At 48.4% G+C, this 12,589-nt stretch overlaps 1 protein-coding gene across 2 annotated transcripts; it reads right to left on the bottom strand.

The window, feature by feature from the left end:
• Window positions 1-1,986: 1,986 nt before the first annotated feature.
• Window positions 1,987-11,408, bottom strand: CHCHD5 (coiled-coil-helix-coiled-coil-helix domain containing 5). Of its 2 annotated transcripts, none has more exons than XM_058534623.1 (4): window positions 11,000-11,408; window positions 9,805-9,945; window positions 9,549-9,714; window positions 1,987-2,684 (listed from the first exon to the last, which is right to left on the bottom strand). In XM_058534623.1, coding segments are annotated over exons 1-4 (324 nt in total). In that variant the 5' UTR covers window positions 11,002-11,408; the 3' UTR covers window positions 1,987-2,669. The 2 variants fall into 2 exon arrangements, with proteins under 2 accessions (XP_058390606.1, XP_058390605.1); XM_058534622.1 differs by lacking the exon at window positions 1,987-2,684 and adding an exon at window positions 6,791-7,281 and having other exon boundaries at window positions 11,000-11,398.
• Window positions 11,409-12,589: the final 1,181 nt, after the last annotated feature.

Genomic DNA, 12,589 nt, shown 5'->3' with positions numbered 1-12,589 from the left:
TCTGGCCATATATTTTTTTTCCTTTGAGGAAGACTGATGCTGAGCTAACATCTGTCGCTAATCTTCCTCCTTTTTTCCTTTTTTCTCCCCAAAGCCACAGTAGATAGTTGTATGTCATAGTTGTACATCCTTCTAGTTGCTTTATGTGGGATGCCACCTCAGCATGGCTTGATGAGTGGTGTGTAGGTCCGTGCCTAGGATCCGAACCAGCGAACCCCAGGCCGCCAAAGTGGAGTGCGCAAACTTAACCACTGTGCTACCGGGCCAGCCCCTCCTCTGGCTATTGTATTGAGAACACACTCGGAGTGGGACGGAAGTGGAAACTGGGAGAGCAGGGAGGAGGCTGCTGCAGAAACTCAGGTGAGAGTGATGGTGGCTCGTGCTGGATTTGGTAACGGGAGGTAGTGAGAGGTAGTTGGATTATGGATCAATTTTGAAGATGTAGCCATCAGGATTTCCTAATGCACTGGGTATTGAGTGTGAGAGAAGAGAGTGGTCAAGGAGGCTCCAAGGTCTTTGGGCTGAGCAGCTGGAAGAATGGAGCTGCCTGAGTTAGGGACGGCTGAGGGTGGAGAGGTTTAGGAGCAGGAGCAGGAGCTCAGCTCTGAACATGGTAAGACTGAGATGTTTCAAGACCTCAAAGTAGAGATGTTGGGTAGGCAACTGATATGCAAGTCTGGAGTTTGGGAGAGAAGTCCGAGTGAAGATTAAATTTCAGAAGTTGACTACCTTCCATAGTTGCTGTTGCTGTTTTTCCCCTGATCTATAATTTGTAACTCACAATAATGAATTATCCATTGCTGCGTCACTCTGAATGTTGTGACTTAAGTGTGCAACTTAAGTACATTGCAGTTGGCTGTTAACACTCTGTCTTTGACTGTGGATTACCTCTTGTGCTTTGTATCGAGACAGTGCTAGTTTAAATTTTAACATTGTGAATATCATGACTGTGTTATCTAGTTCAGATAATGAAAATGAGAATGATTACAATACCAAGCCAGCGTGAGCCAGACATCACCAAAAACACAGACTAAATGATTGTTATTTTAATGACAAGTGGGAGGACACGTATAATTGGATTAGGAAAGTAAGTAACCAAGCAGATCATACTGCACATCATTGCAGAAAAGAATTTGGGATTGCGCATGATGCGAAAGGGTATATGAAAGCACATATGGAGACTGAATCTCACAAGTTCAGGATGAGACAGCCAAGTACTTCTAAATCTATCAAAACTCTTTTTTTGTTTTTTTTTTTTTATCTCCCCAAAAGACACCAATGCTCAGTTGAAAATAGCAGCCACTGAATTAGCTCGGGCACACCACACAAACATGCACCTATTAGCATATTGTTCCCTTGACTGCTCTATGAAACTGAGTAAAATTACATTTACTGCAACTAAAATGTCCTGTGGGCCAAAAAAAAGGGAAACTCTAATAAAGTTTTGGCGTGTTGGCCCCTTACAGTGCAAAACTCATTCGGCCAGGTCTCACTAGTGGTCATGCTATCTGCGGTTATTCAGCTGTAGCACGGCAGCAACAGCAAATGTTCCCCCTAGCTCTTAGGTAGTTGGGTTTGAAAAATGAAATTTCAAATCATCTTAATCTATGAAGATTGTAATGAAACTGCAGAAAACATAAAACAAAAGATTGCCGATCTCTTTCCAAATACAAACTAGACTTTGCTTACTTATCTGCATATTTGGCAGACAGCGCAAATGTAAATTTTGGCAAATCCCATTCAGTCTATAAGCTCCTTACCAATGAAAACAGAAATATCCTACTTGTTAAGTGTCCTGGACATCTTGTGGACAACACTGCTAAAAAGGGAGGTGATTTACCTACCTATGGTATCGAGGCTTTCATAATGTGCATTTTAGTCTCTTTTCCATTTCCTCAAAATGTGCAGAAGAATTTAACAAGACTTTTTACTTTATCACTTTTACTTTATAACATAAAATTCACTTTGACTCTCAGCCCTACTCTCAGCAAGCCCACATCATGCTGATTCTTGGTGTCAGTCCAATGTGATGACATCAAGATAAATATCCTCTCAACAATCCCATTGAACATGGAATAATTAGGATTTTCAGTTTCAAAACTATGTAAAAGAAAAAGACATCCTAAAGACTGCAGGCAGTTTAGAGAATTATTACTGGAAAAGGAAACAGAAAAAGCAAAACTATTTTACTGTATCATCAGACAGAAAGGAATATGTCATTGTTAATTTTCACTCAATATAGGTTATATCCATTTTAGTTAATACTATTGTATTTACATTCTTCTTTGTAAAAGTCTTGCATTTGTGTATCTTAAGAACATACATGCTCCCCCGGGCCTGGTTCCCTGGGGCTTGGAGGCTAGTGGGTATAGATTCTTTGGAGGTTGCTCTGTTTCTTCATTTTTATGGTCTGCATTTCCCCCCTTTTCCTCACCAGCATGTGGCACTGCTGCATCAATCATGGTGTTATTTTCAGTGGCTTCTCCTGGATTTGCCTTGGGACTATGCACCCACACTCTGCAGCAAGGGCAGCTCCAGTAACTGTGTCCAGGCCTCTGACCTTGGGAGCCTCGGGAGGGCACAAACTTGTCTAGGTTCTTGGCGTCTTTGCTACTTCTTAATACTTTTCAGGGTAATATTCTTTCCTTCTGTCCAGCTGACCTGACGCACTATGCATCCCATAACTTCTGGCCCATCAGAGAAGAAGGAAGGGATTCAAATTAGTTAGATCTGATCTTATTTCATATGTCACCACCTCATTGGTAAATATTCACTGGGTTAAAAAAGAAATACTATAGTGACACTCAGAGGCTCCCCAGACTCTGCAGACTATCACCAGGGGCTTCAGAATAGGTTCAACAACTTTCAGAACGTTGTTTCCAAGCAAGTTAATATAAAACACAGTCAACCCAAAATGAGGAATTTCATTAGGGCAGTGGTTCTCAGCCTTGGCTGCATATTGAAATAGATTTTAAAGTCAGTATTAAAAATATGTCTATATCGATGTCTGGGTCTCACCCCAAGAGATTCTGATTTAACTGGTCTGGGATGTGGCATCAGGACTTTTTAAAAGCAGCACACTTTATGGTAGAAGCCAGCTTACTTTCTTTCAAGATTATTAATTTCCTTAGAGAAATTAAATATTTGCCCACATTCTGCCTCCAAGTTTTTGACAGCATAAACCCTAGGTGCCTGACCCACTGAAGGTAAGTGCTGACTGAAATATTTATTATCATTATCATAGTGATTATCTTTAATCAAAGTCAGTATGTTCAATGGCAAGCACCAAATCCTCAGTTCAACCGTCAGAGGTGAAATGGAGACGCTGGAAGACTCTGCTTTCTGGTCAACATACCCACCTCCTCACCTCCTTACTCTTTTCATGCACATTCTGCCTCCTCAGAACCCCGAGTGTTATCAGCTCACTCAACCTCTTCAGCATCTGCACACATCCCCCAACATTGCCACCTGTCCCTTCCCTACTGTTCCCAATACTTCCCCATCCTTCATGCCCACCTTCTAGGTGGCCTCCTTGGTTGAATGTAGCTACTATTTGTGAACTGAGTCAAGCATTTTGAAAGCATTCTTGTTATCTCAATACCTCCACCAACGGTGGCTGTGGTGGGATATGGTAATGGGTGGCAGCAGTGACAGGCAGCAAAGATGGTCAGGTTGATGATGGTGGCTGGTGCTGAGGCACCCATGACAGGCTGAGGCAATGGTGGCCATGGCAACGGGTGGTGGCCATTGAAGCAAATGGCCACAGGGTGGCTACCACTGAAGTGACCCAGTGGGTGACAGCAGCTGAGGCAGCTGCTCTTTGCTGGAGAGCTTTCTTCCCACCAGAAACCCCCAGCCTGTGTGTGTGTGGCAAGCAGGAAGTGGCAGGGAATTAAAACTCCAGCCCCCAAAGAAGCCCTCGACCAAATGACCGATAGGGGTCAGTGTATAAATACTCTCACCTCTTGAGTGGGAAGCATGTGTTCTCCACTGTTTCCCAGAGTTCTCCAGAGAATTAAGCTCTTGCCCACAGTGGCAACTTGCTTGACAATGCACCCTTGAGGTGCTGCTTTCCCTCCATCTCACTTCCCTCTGCCCTACCAATGCTTTCTGGGATCATCTCCCAAATTCTTGTTTCAAAGTCTGTTTCTGGGGGAACCCAAGCTAAGATGGTGCATCATGAACCAAGGATTATGATTCAAGCACATATGGCATAATAACAAAAACTGACCATATGCCAAGCCATAAAGTCTCAACATATTTCAAAAGATTGAAATCATATAAAATATGTTCCCAACCCAATTGCAATTAGGCAAGATAACTAGAAAAATCCTGATATGTTCAGAAATTAAGAAATACAATTCTAGGGGCTGGCCCCATGGTGTAGTGGTTAAGTTTGGTGCATTTCACTTTGGCAACCCAGGTTTGCAGGTTTGGATCCTGGGCACGGACCTACACCTGTCATCCACACTGTGGTGGGGAACCACATAACAAGGTAGAGGAAGACTGGCAACAGATGTTAGCTCAGGGCTGATCTTCCTCAGCAAAAAAAATAATAATAAATAAACTTTCATTTCAAAAAGGTAGAAAACAGAAAATTAAATCCAAAGAAAGAATAATAAAGAGAATTAATTGAATTAAAAACAAATACACAAAATAGAGAGCATTGGCAAAGCCAAAAGTAGATTCTGGGAAAACAGTAATAAAAGTGATAAACTCCTGTCAAGATTGATCAAGAAAAAAAGGAAGAGGGTACAAATAACCAATGTCAGAAATGAAAAAGGGGCTTTCACTTAAAGCTCCTTAAAGGGGCTTTAAGATTCTACAGTCCTTAAAAAGATAATATGAGGGTGACTATAGTTGATAACAGTGTATTGTATAATTGAAATTAGCTAACAGAATAGAACTTAAATGTTCTCACCATAAAAAAAAAAGAGGTGAGGCTACTATGAACAAATTTATGGCAATTTGAAAATTCAGATGTGAGAAATTCCTAGAAAAATACAACTTATCCAGACCCATGAAGAAATAGAAACTATGAAGTTTTTATCTTGGCTTAAATATGGCACAAATTCCTTGCAGCCAAATGCCATCAAGAGGTGAAGTCTCTCCACCCCTTTAATCTGGGTTGGCCTCATACTTGCTTTGACCAAGAGAACGTGGTAAAGGTGATAACTTTGAGATTTCCATTTTTGTTCTCTTTGACACCTGAGACCACCTACAAGGAAGCTGGTCTAGTTTATTGGAAGAGATGCCACTTAAGAGATGTTCTGGAGCAAGCCCTGATGGCCTAGTGGTTCAAAGTTCAGTGTGCTCTGCTTCGGCAGCCCAGGTTCGGTTCCCAGGCACAGAACCACACCACTAGTTGGTCAGTAGCCATACTGTGGCAGCAGCTCACATAGAAAAACTAGAAGGACCTATAACTAGAATATACAACTATGTAATGGGGCTTTGGGGAGGAAAAAAAAAAAAAAGAGAGAGAGAGAGCAAGACTGGCAACAGATTTTAGCTCAGGGCAAATCTTTCCCAGCAAAAAAAAACAGAGATGTTCTAAAATGTAGTGTTGATTTCCGTTTTGTCTGTTGTAATTATACTTCTTTTAGTTACATGGAATAGAACCCCACTTTAGCTTACTCAAGCAAAGTGGGGTTGGCTGAAAACATACACAGAAATCTGAGGGTGAATCCACAGCCCAAGGATACTGGAGCTGCAAACAGAAAGCCACCAGGACCCAAGCAGCCCTTTCGGGGACCACAGGGACTGATTACAATCCTCTCTCCACTATCTAGGTTTTCTCCTGTTTTGGCCACATGGCAGCTGATGGCTCCTGCAACCCTGACTGCATAGGACTTCCACCCTGGCTCCTAAGCCAGCTGACAACTTCCTTTGTCATAGAGGTCAAATCCCCAGGAGAGACTCTGGCTCATTTTTCTAAGCCAGATCACAAGCCTAAGGTTTCAAATGGCCAGTCCAGTCAGTGCTGACCAGTCACTTCCAATTTCTGGAGCCTTGGAATCACCTCTAGGCAGGAGCAACTTGTCCAAATGGAGAATCTGTGTGCAGGCCCTGCGCATGCTCAGCTCAGAGCTCTGGAATCTCTCTCTCTCCCACATACTTGCCTATCTGCCCTCTGTCCTTTAAGATCTGCCCTTGCTGGGGAGCCTGTGATCAACCAGCTGTGCCCACAGAGCCTGTGATCCTGAGAAAGAAGCTGCAGCAGCCACTGTTGGTACCTGCCCAGATTCACTCAGCACTCTCTTCTGTGTGCTGAAGCCTGCTTACTCGATTCCATTACTCTCTGCTCAGGCTCTCTTCTGATGGCAGGAGGGCACTCAACTACACACAGGGCATGCAGACATGCTAGAGGGTCAATGCCCATGAAAACAGCCCTCAATGACAGATGGGGAGTTGGTGGATACACACTCCAACTTCTCTGCCCCTTGGATGAGGTAACTGAGGAGTGCTGTGCAGTCTCCCAGAAGTCCCCACTGGGATTGAGCCCCAGTTGCCCAGAGTGGTAACTGGCTTGATAATGCACATTTTATTGGCTGCCTTCCTCTTATCTTACCTCTCCACTCCCCTATGAATGTTTCTGGAATCATGTTCCAAATATACTGGCTGCACTCATTCTCAGGGTTGAATTCTGGAGGAATGCAAACCAAGACAGAACAGAAGTCCAGTGCAGCAGACTCTAAGCCACATTCTTCAGTGCAGCTGTTTTCAATAATAAAGCCAGTATTTTCATTTGCATTGCCTAATGCCCATGTCTATCGCTCAACTGGTTCTGAACTCGAGAGGGAAAGAGGTGTGTTATTTATTGTCCCTAAGCCTCAAGTAAACACTCAATAAAGACTTGGTAAATGCTTGCATGGAAGACAGAAAGAGCCTTTCCCCATGTCCGTGCAGCAGGAGACAGGAAATGGCTGTTGGCAGAGTTAATAAGAGGGGCCGTCTTAACCCTGGTGAGCAGATGGACCATCTTGTGCCCTCCCAGGCCCTTCCTTGGCACACTAAGTGAAGCTGGGGACCAGGGGCCAGGGTTTCTGCCCAGCCAGCTCTCCTGGGGCCCCCTCAGGTGCTGAAGGCAGGAACCAAAGCCTGGTATACACAGTCTTCATTTATTGTGAGTCCTGATGTCCAGGGAAGCCAGGCCCACCTCCAGGGCCCTCATGACTTCATCTGGCCACTCTTCAGGAGTGGGGGCAATAAAAAGTGGCCAGTCACTCATGTCCAGTTTTCCTATAGTCCAAAGAGTCCTCAGGAGGTGGGAAGCGGCTGTGCCTGTGGGGAAAACACATCAGCATCTGCTAGCATCTCTTCTGTGCCAGCCCTGGGCCCACTGCGAGGGAGATTATGGAGACATAGCAGAGGCTGCCCGTGCAGAGCCCACAGTCTGGAGGGAGAGGGTGTCAGGTGATGACCCTGGCCACCTGCCATATGAACATGTCGCACACAGTGAACTGTCACTGGGAGCAGCGAAGGCACTATTCCGCTGTATCTCTTGAGCACCTGTTGTGTGCCCAGCATTGTTACAGGTATTGGGACCCAGCAATGGATGCAGCAGGCACAAATCTCTGCCTCTAGGGAGGGATAGACAACAAATGAATAAAAATATGTCAACTGCTGATAAATTCTATGAAGAAAACGAAATCAGGATAAAGAGCAGAGGTGTGTGTGGAGGGGGACGTATAAGTAGCACTTTAAATTGTCAGCTACATTAACATGAGATGTTTTATGAGATAAGACTGTTTGTGTGTTTGCTATTTCGTAGAATAGAAAACAGAGGAGGCCTGAATCTCACTGCCACCAATCAGAGAGGAAAAGTTGTAACTGGGATGCCATTACCAGGAAGGAAGAGGATGGTGAGATGGAGCTGGGTGTGGTGTTAATTACTCTGGGTGCACTGAGAAGCCACAACAAGGTTTTAAAGGAGAGGATGTGACCTAATATCCAATTTTAAAAGCTCCTTTGGCTGTCACGGGAGAGTAGACTTGGCGGGCAGGGGTGGCCATAGGAAGACCAGGGAGAGGCTGGTTGTCTGTCCAGGGAGGGAAGGAGTAACTGGCTCTAAGATGGGAAGGTGGGGTCTTTACTGTTTGGATGCTCAAAAAACTTGAAAGAAAGAAATGTCGCCAACATGTGACTAAGAAACTAGCATGAAGAGTACACAATCATTACTGAATATTTTCTGAGAATTAAAAGTCCTTCCCACTGCTGTTTGCTCTTGGGGCCTGAACGTTTCACTTTTCCCTGCCTTATTAGAAAAACCAATGACTACAGGGCCTGGTAGAAGGGCATCTCCCCAATCTTTAGTCAAGAACTCCTCTGAAACAGGCGATGGGAGGGAAGCAGTTACAAGGCAGTAAGATGTAAGCCGCAGGGTCCTTGGGAGCCCAAGGATCAGGATGGGCCATCAGGGGAGGTTTTCTGAGGGAGCTGACATCTAAGCTGGACTAGAATTAGCCAGGTGGATTAGGAAGGGCAGTCCAGACAGAGGGAAACAGTAGGGTAAAAGCCTGGCAGACATGCACTTGAGTAACTGCATGTTCACGGGCTGGAACATGGGGCTTGAGGTAGAAAGTGAGGAGAGGTGGGGCCGCATCCTGCAAGGCCCTGTAGGCTGTGCCAGAGTTAAACTTGGCCTGGTGGAAGTGCGGAGCCAGGGAAAGGTTGATAAGTACAGAAGAACATGGTCAGATTCCTCTGAGATCACTCTGGGATCATCACAGAGAATGGACTGAAAGGCGTAAGAGGGAACATGGACACTTAAGAGAAGGCTTCTCTTCTAAGTGCAAGAAGAGAAGACGGGGCTGCAGGGTCACAGAGAGGAGCAAATTCGAGGGTATTTAGAGGGGCTGGTGAAAGGCAAGATTTTTGCCTTTGGAGCTCGCAGTCCAGTGGGGAGAGAATAAACATCTAAAACAGTTTTTCTCAACGTGTTTCATTACTGTCCCCCAAGGGGACTTTCTAGACATTTTTTTAAACTGTGCCCATCTATGAAATTTTAATACCACAGATATACTGTATACCTGTTTCTGTACTGTATACATTGAAAAGAGCAAGACTTTTTCGCTCCATCCTCACCCCCTCTGCCAGTACAGCTGAGGGACAGTGAGGAAGGGAGAGAGACTGGGTAAGGGAGGAGGGGAGGACGTCAGCCTGGGGAATAACAGAGAACCCAGCAAGGACCTGGGGTTTTGTTCTCAATGTGACTCAATGTTCTCAATGTGACTAGGAAGCCATTGAACAGCTTTAAGCAAAGGTGTACTATGACTAGTTTTCACGTCTTAAATGCCCCCTCTGGCCACGGTATGGAGGCAAGGCAAGAGGGGATTCAGGAGACCAGAGAGAAGGCTAGAGGTGGAGGGGTGGGGGAGACAGCTGGACTACAGCTGTGGAAGGGGCAAGAGGTGATCATGTTCGGGATTCTGGATGCAGGGTGAAGGTCTGTGTGGGGGTGAGGTGGGGCTGAGGATAACTCCAAGGTCTTTACTCGGACCATCTAGAAGGGTGCAGGGGTGAGATGAACTGGTGAGCCCCTCATTTACCTCCACAGTCGAGGGTGAATGTGGCGGCTGCACCTGCTCAGCACACTGCAGGAAGCGGCGCACATGCTCTGCACAGTTGCCAACTGCTGCCTCATTCTGTCGAAGACACTCCTCAAAGGCCTCAAAAGGCTCAGCACAGGCCTGGCGGATCTGACGGATGACTGGGCTGTGGGGGTAGGGCATTTCAGGCCCTTGGAGGCTTCCATTCCACTGCCCACCCCCACCCCCCCACTGTCCCATACTTGCCCACACTCACTGGGAGGATGTGCATCGAGCAATGCTCATCTTAAGGTGGTGACAGTCTCTCTGCCATGACTCAGGCTTGGCTGCCACACACTGGCCATACTGCTCCAGCTCCCGGCCACAGTAGCGTGCAGTGACCTCCAGGGCCGCCTGCCTGTGGTACACAGTAGGCTAAGGATAATTCCAGGCAACAGGCAGGAAAGGAAGTTCTCATCTGGGTCTGGGGTGGGACTAGGGGTCTTGTGCAGATCTGGGAGTCTGAAAGATCCTGGCATAGGGTCAGGGAGGTGTAGAAGTGAGGCATGAGCCCTGGGGGTTGTGCAGCTGGCTGGGGGCTTCTGTGGAGGTGCTAAAAGGAGGTCTGATTATTCTAAGGCAGGCCTTGGGGGTGCTGGAAGAAGGGTTTTGGGGTCCAGGCATCCCCCAGTAGGCCTGGGAATCATGCAGAGAAGGCTCAGGGCCTTAGAAGTAAGATCTAGAGTTCTAAGGAGAGAACCGGGAAGCCTTACATGGGTTTGGAGGTCCTAAGCGAGGTTTGGAGGCCCAAGAGGTGAGGTCTTGGGTCCTGGGGAAGGTCTCTTGACCAGAGAGTCTTGGAGATGAGGCTTGAGCACAGGGATACTGGAGGTGAGACTTGAGGTCCGGGATGGGTTTGGGGGTCCGGGGGTGGGTTTGAAGGTCCTAGAGGCATGATCTGGAAGCCCTGGGTGAGGGGGCTCTAGGGACAAGGTCTGGAAATCCAGAGGTGTCTAGCAACAAGTCTCTGCGCCCTATAGGTGAGGTCTGGGGTAGTGGGTAGATCCGGAAGTTTCAAAAGGTAAGGTGAGGTGAGGTGATCTGGGGGGAGGAACTTAGAGCTCTAAGGACGGGTTTAGCAGTTCTAGAGGTCCTGAGACAAGTCTGGAGTCCTAGGGTTGCAGGATGAGGGACCGGGTCCGGGGACCTGGGGGCAGAGCTTAGGTGTTGAGACTGGACCTTAAGGTCTTCCGTGACCACGAGACAAAGGGGCGGAGCCTAAACGCTCAGAGGGCGGGGCCCGGACACGCGGAGCGACGGGGCTAGTGAGGGCCGGCGCTGAAGCCCAAGGGTCGGATTTCCAAGAAACAGAGAGACCAATCCTTCTTCCTGGAGTCCTAGGCTAGGTCCGGGTCAGTGGGGAAGGAAGGGGGTGCGGCGGCAGGTACGGGGTAGGCGCTCCCGCTACTCACATCTCGAGGCCGGTGCCGGTGGGGGATCAGTCAGGGAGGAAAGCCCCGCCTTTTCCGGTGTCAGTTGTCATGGCGGCGCCCAGCCCAACCCCCCCTTGCCTCGTTTTTTCGGGTCGTAGAGCGGACAAGCCGCCCCTTTCCCTTCAGGGCCAACCCGTCATGGCGGCGCCCTGCCCCTCCTTCCGGTCTGTAATGGCGGCGCCCTGCACGCCACTTCCGGTCCCAGACGGCTCGGTTACTTCCTCCCCTGATATTGGCGGCAGCGCCCGAAATTCACCGGAAGTAACTAACGGGAAGTCGGAGGGTGTCTCGGCCCTCAGGCGCGTCCGGCGCTGAGCTGCGCGGCTCCTTGCGGGGCGAGGCCACAGCCACAGGCGTTCCTGGCCTCCCGACTGGAGCTGGTGGCGAGCGGCTGCCGCTGCTGCGACCCCTCACCACGCTGCCGTTCGTGACTTCGCTGGCCCCGTGGCTGCCACCCTCTGCCTTGCGCATGCGCTCGCTGTCCTCCCGGGATGGTGGCTCGTGCGCTCGGGAGGGCGTCAGGAAGGGGAGTCACCCTAAGAGCCGGAGCAGCTGCCCTGGACCTGCGATCGGCTCAGCCCGTTTTACCCAGACCGTGCCCCCTGCCCCTTGCATAAGCTCTGAAGCCAGGAGGGACGTGAGTTTTAATTTTTGCTCCATGAGACCGTGGGGAAGCAAGTCTTTGCAGTTCCTCCTGGTGTGGTGACGTTTCCGCCTCCTCGTCTGTCCTCCAGTGTGAGGCGTTTCCCCGTCTGTGAGACTGGGCATGAGTATTCCTTGGTCAGAGAGCTGAGCATCAGTGCTGCCATCTTGTATGCAGAGGTCGTCCCAGACTCCAGTCAAAATGAACGGAAAATGCAGTTAATCATAGTGTTTAAAGGGACCAAAGCCCCAGTAGATAGTTGTATGTCATAGCTGCACATCCCACTGGTTGCCGTATGTGGGACCCGGCCTCAGCATGGCCGGAGAAGCAGTGCGTCTGTGCGTGCCCAGTTCCGAACCTGGGCTGCCAGTCTCAGTGTGCTCGTCTGTAAAATGGGGATAAAGACACTGACATCCTTCACGCCCTTCACATGAACGGGTTAGCACAGAGCCTGGACCCTGCAGTGGTGAGCTGCCCTGTTTGGAAGTTGACGTCCGGTAATGGCACCACCGGCCGTATGAACCTGCCTCAGATGGCACAAGTAGGTTTGGGGCCATGGGCACTGAAGGAAAGCTTTTCAGCCCGAGGCCCTTGTGTTCTCCTTCCTGCAAAAACTTCCAAGTATATTTTTGGTAGGAGAGGAGGGAAAGAGAACAGCATCAAGGTCAGAGGACTCTTTGGCTTTAAAAGTGACTGAATCCTCAGATTTTCCTTTCCTGGGAGAGAGAAGTCCTAACCTGTCCCATGCGCTCTCCCTGAGTCTTATCCCGAAGTCCAGGTAGTGTGCTTCCTCAGGGGAATGGGTTCAAAGGCCTGGGCTTGCTGTAAGCAGGTCCAATGACAATCCCAGCGGGGGACAGCCCCCCTTGGGGAGTGTGGCACTTGTGCCCCCAAACTTCTAGTTGCCTTTTGGCCTGTGGCACGAG

The sequence above is a fragment of the Diceros bicornis genome, chromosome 40 (assembly GCF_020826845.1).
Source record: "Diceros bicornis minor isolate mBicDic1 chromosome 40, mDicBic1.mat.cur, whole genome shotgun sequence".
In the NCBI taxonomy this organism is placed as follows: domain Eukaryota; kingdom Metazoa; phylum Chordata; class Mammalia; order Perissodactyla; family Rhinocerotidae; genus Diceros; species Diceros bicornis.
The sequence above is the reverse complement of the archived record's forward strand: the minus strand, read 5'-3'. Positions and strand labels throughout refer to the sequence as shown.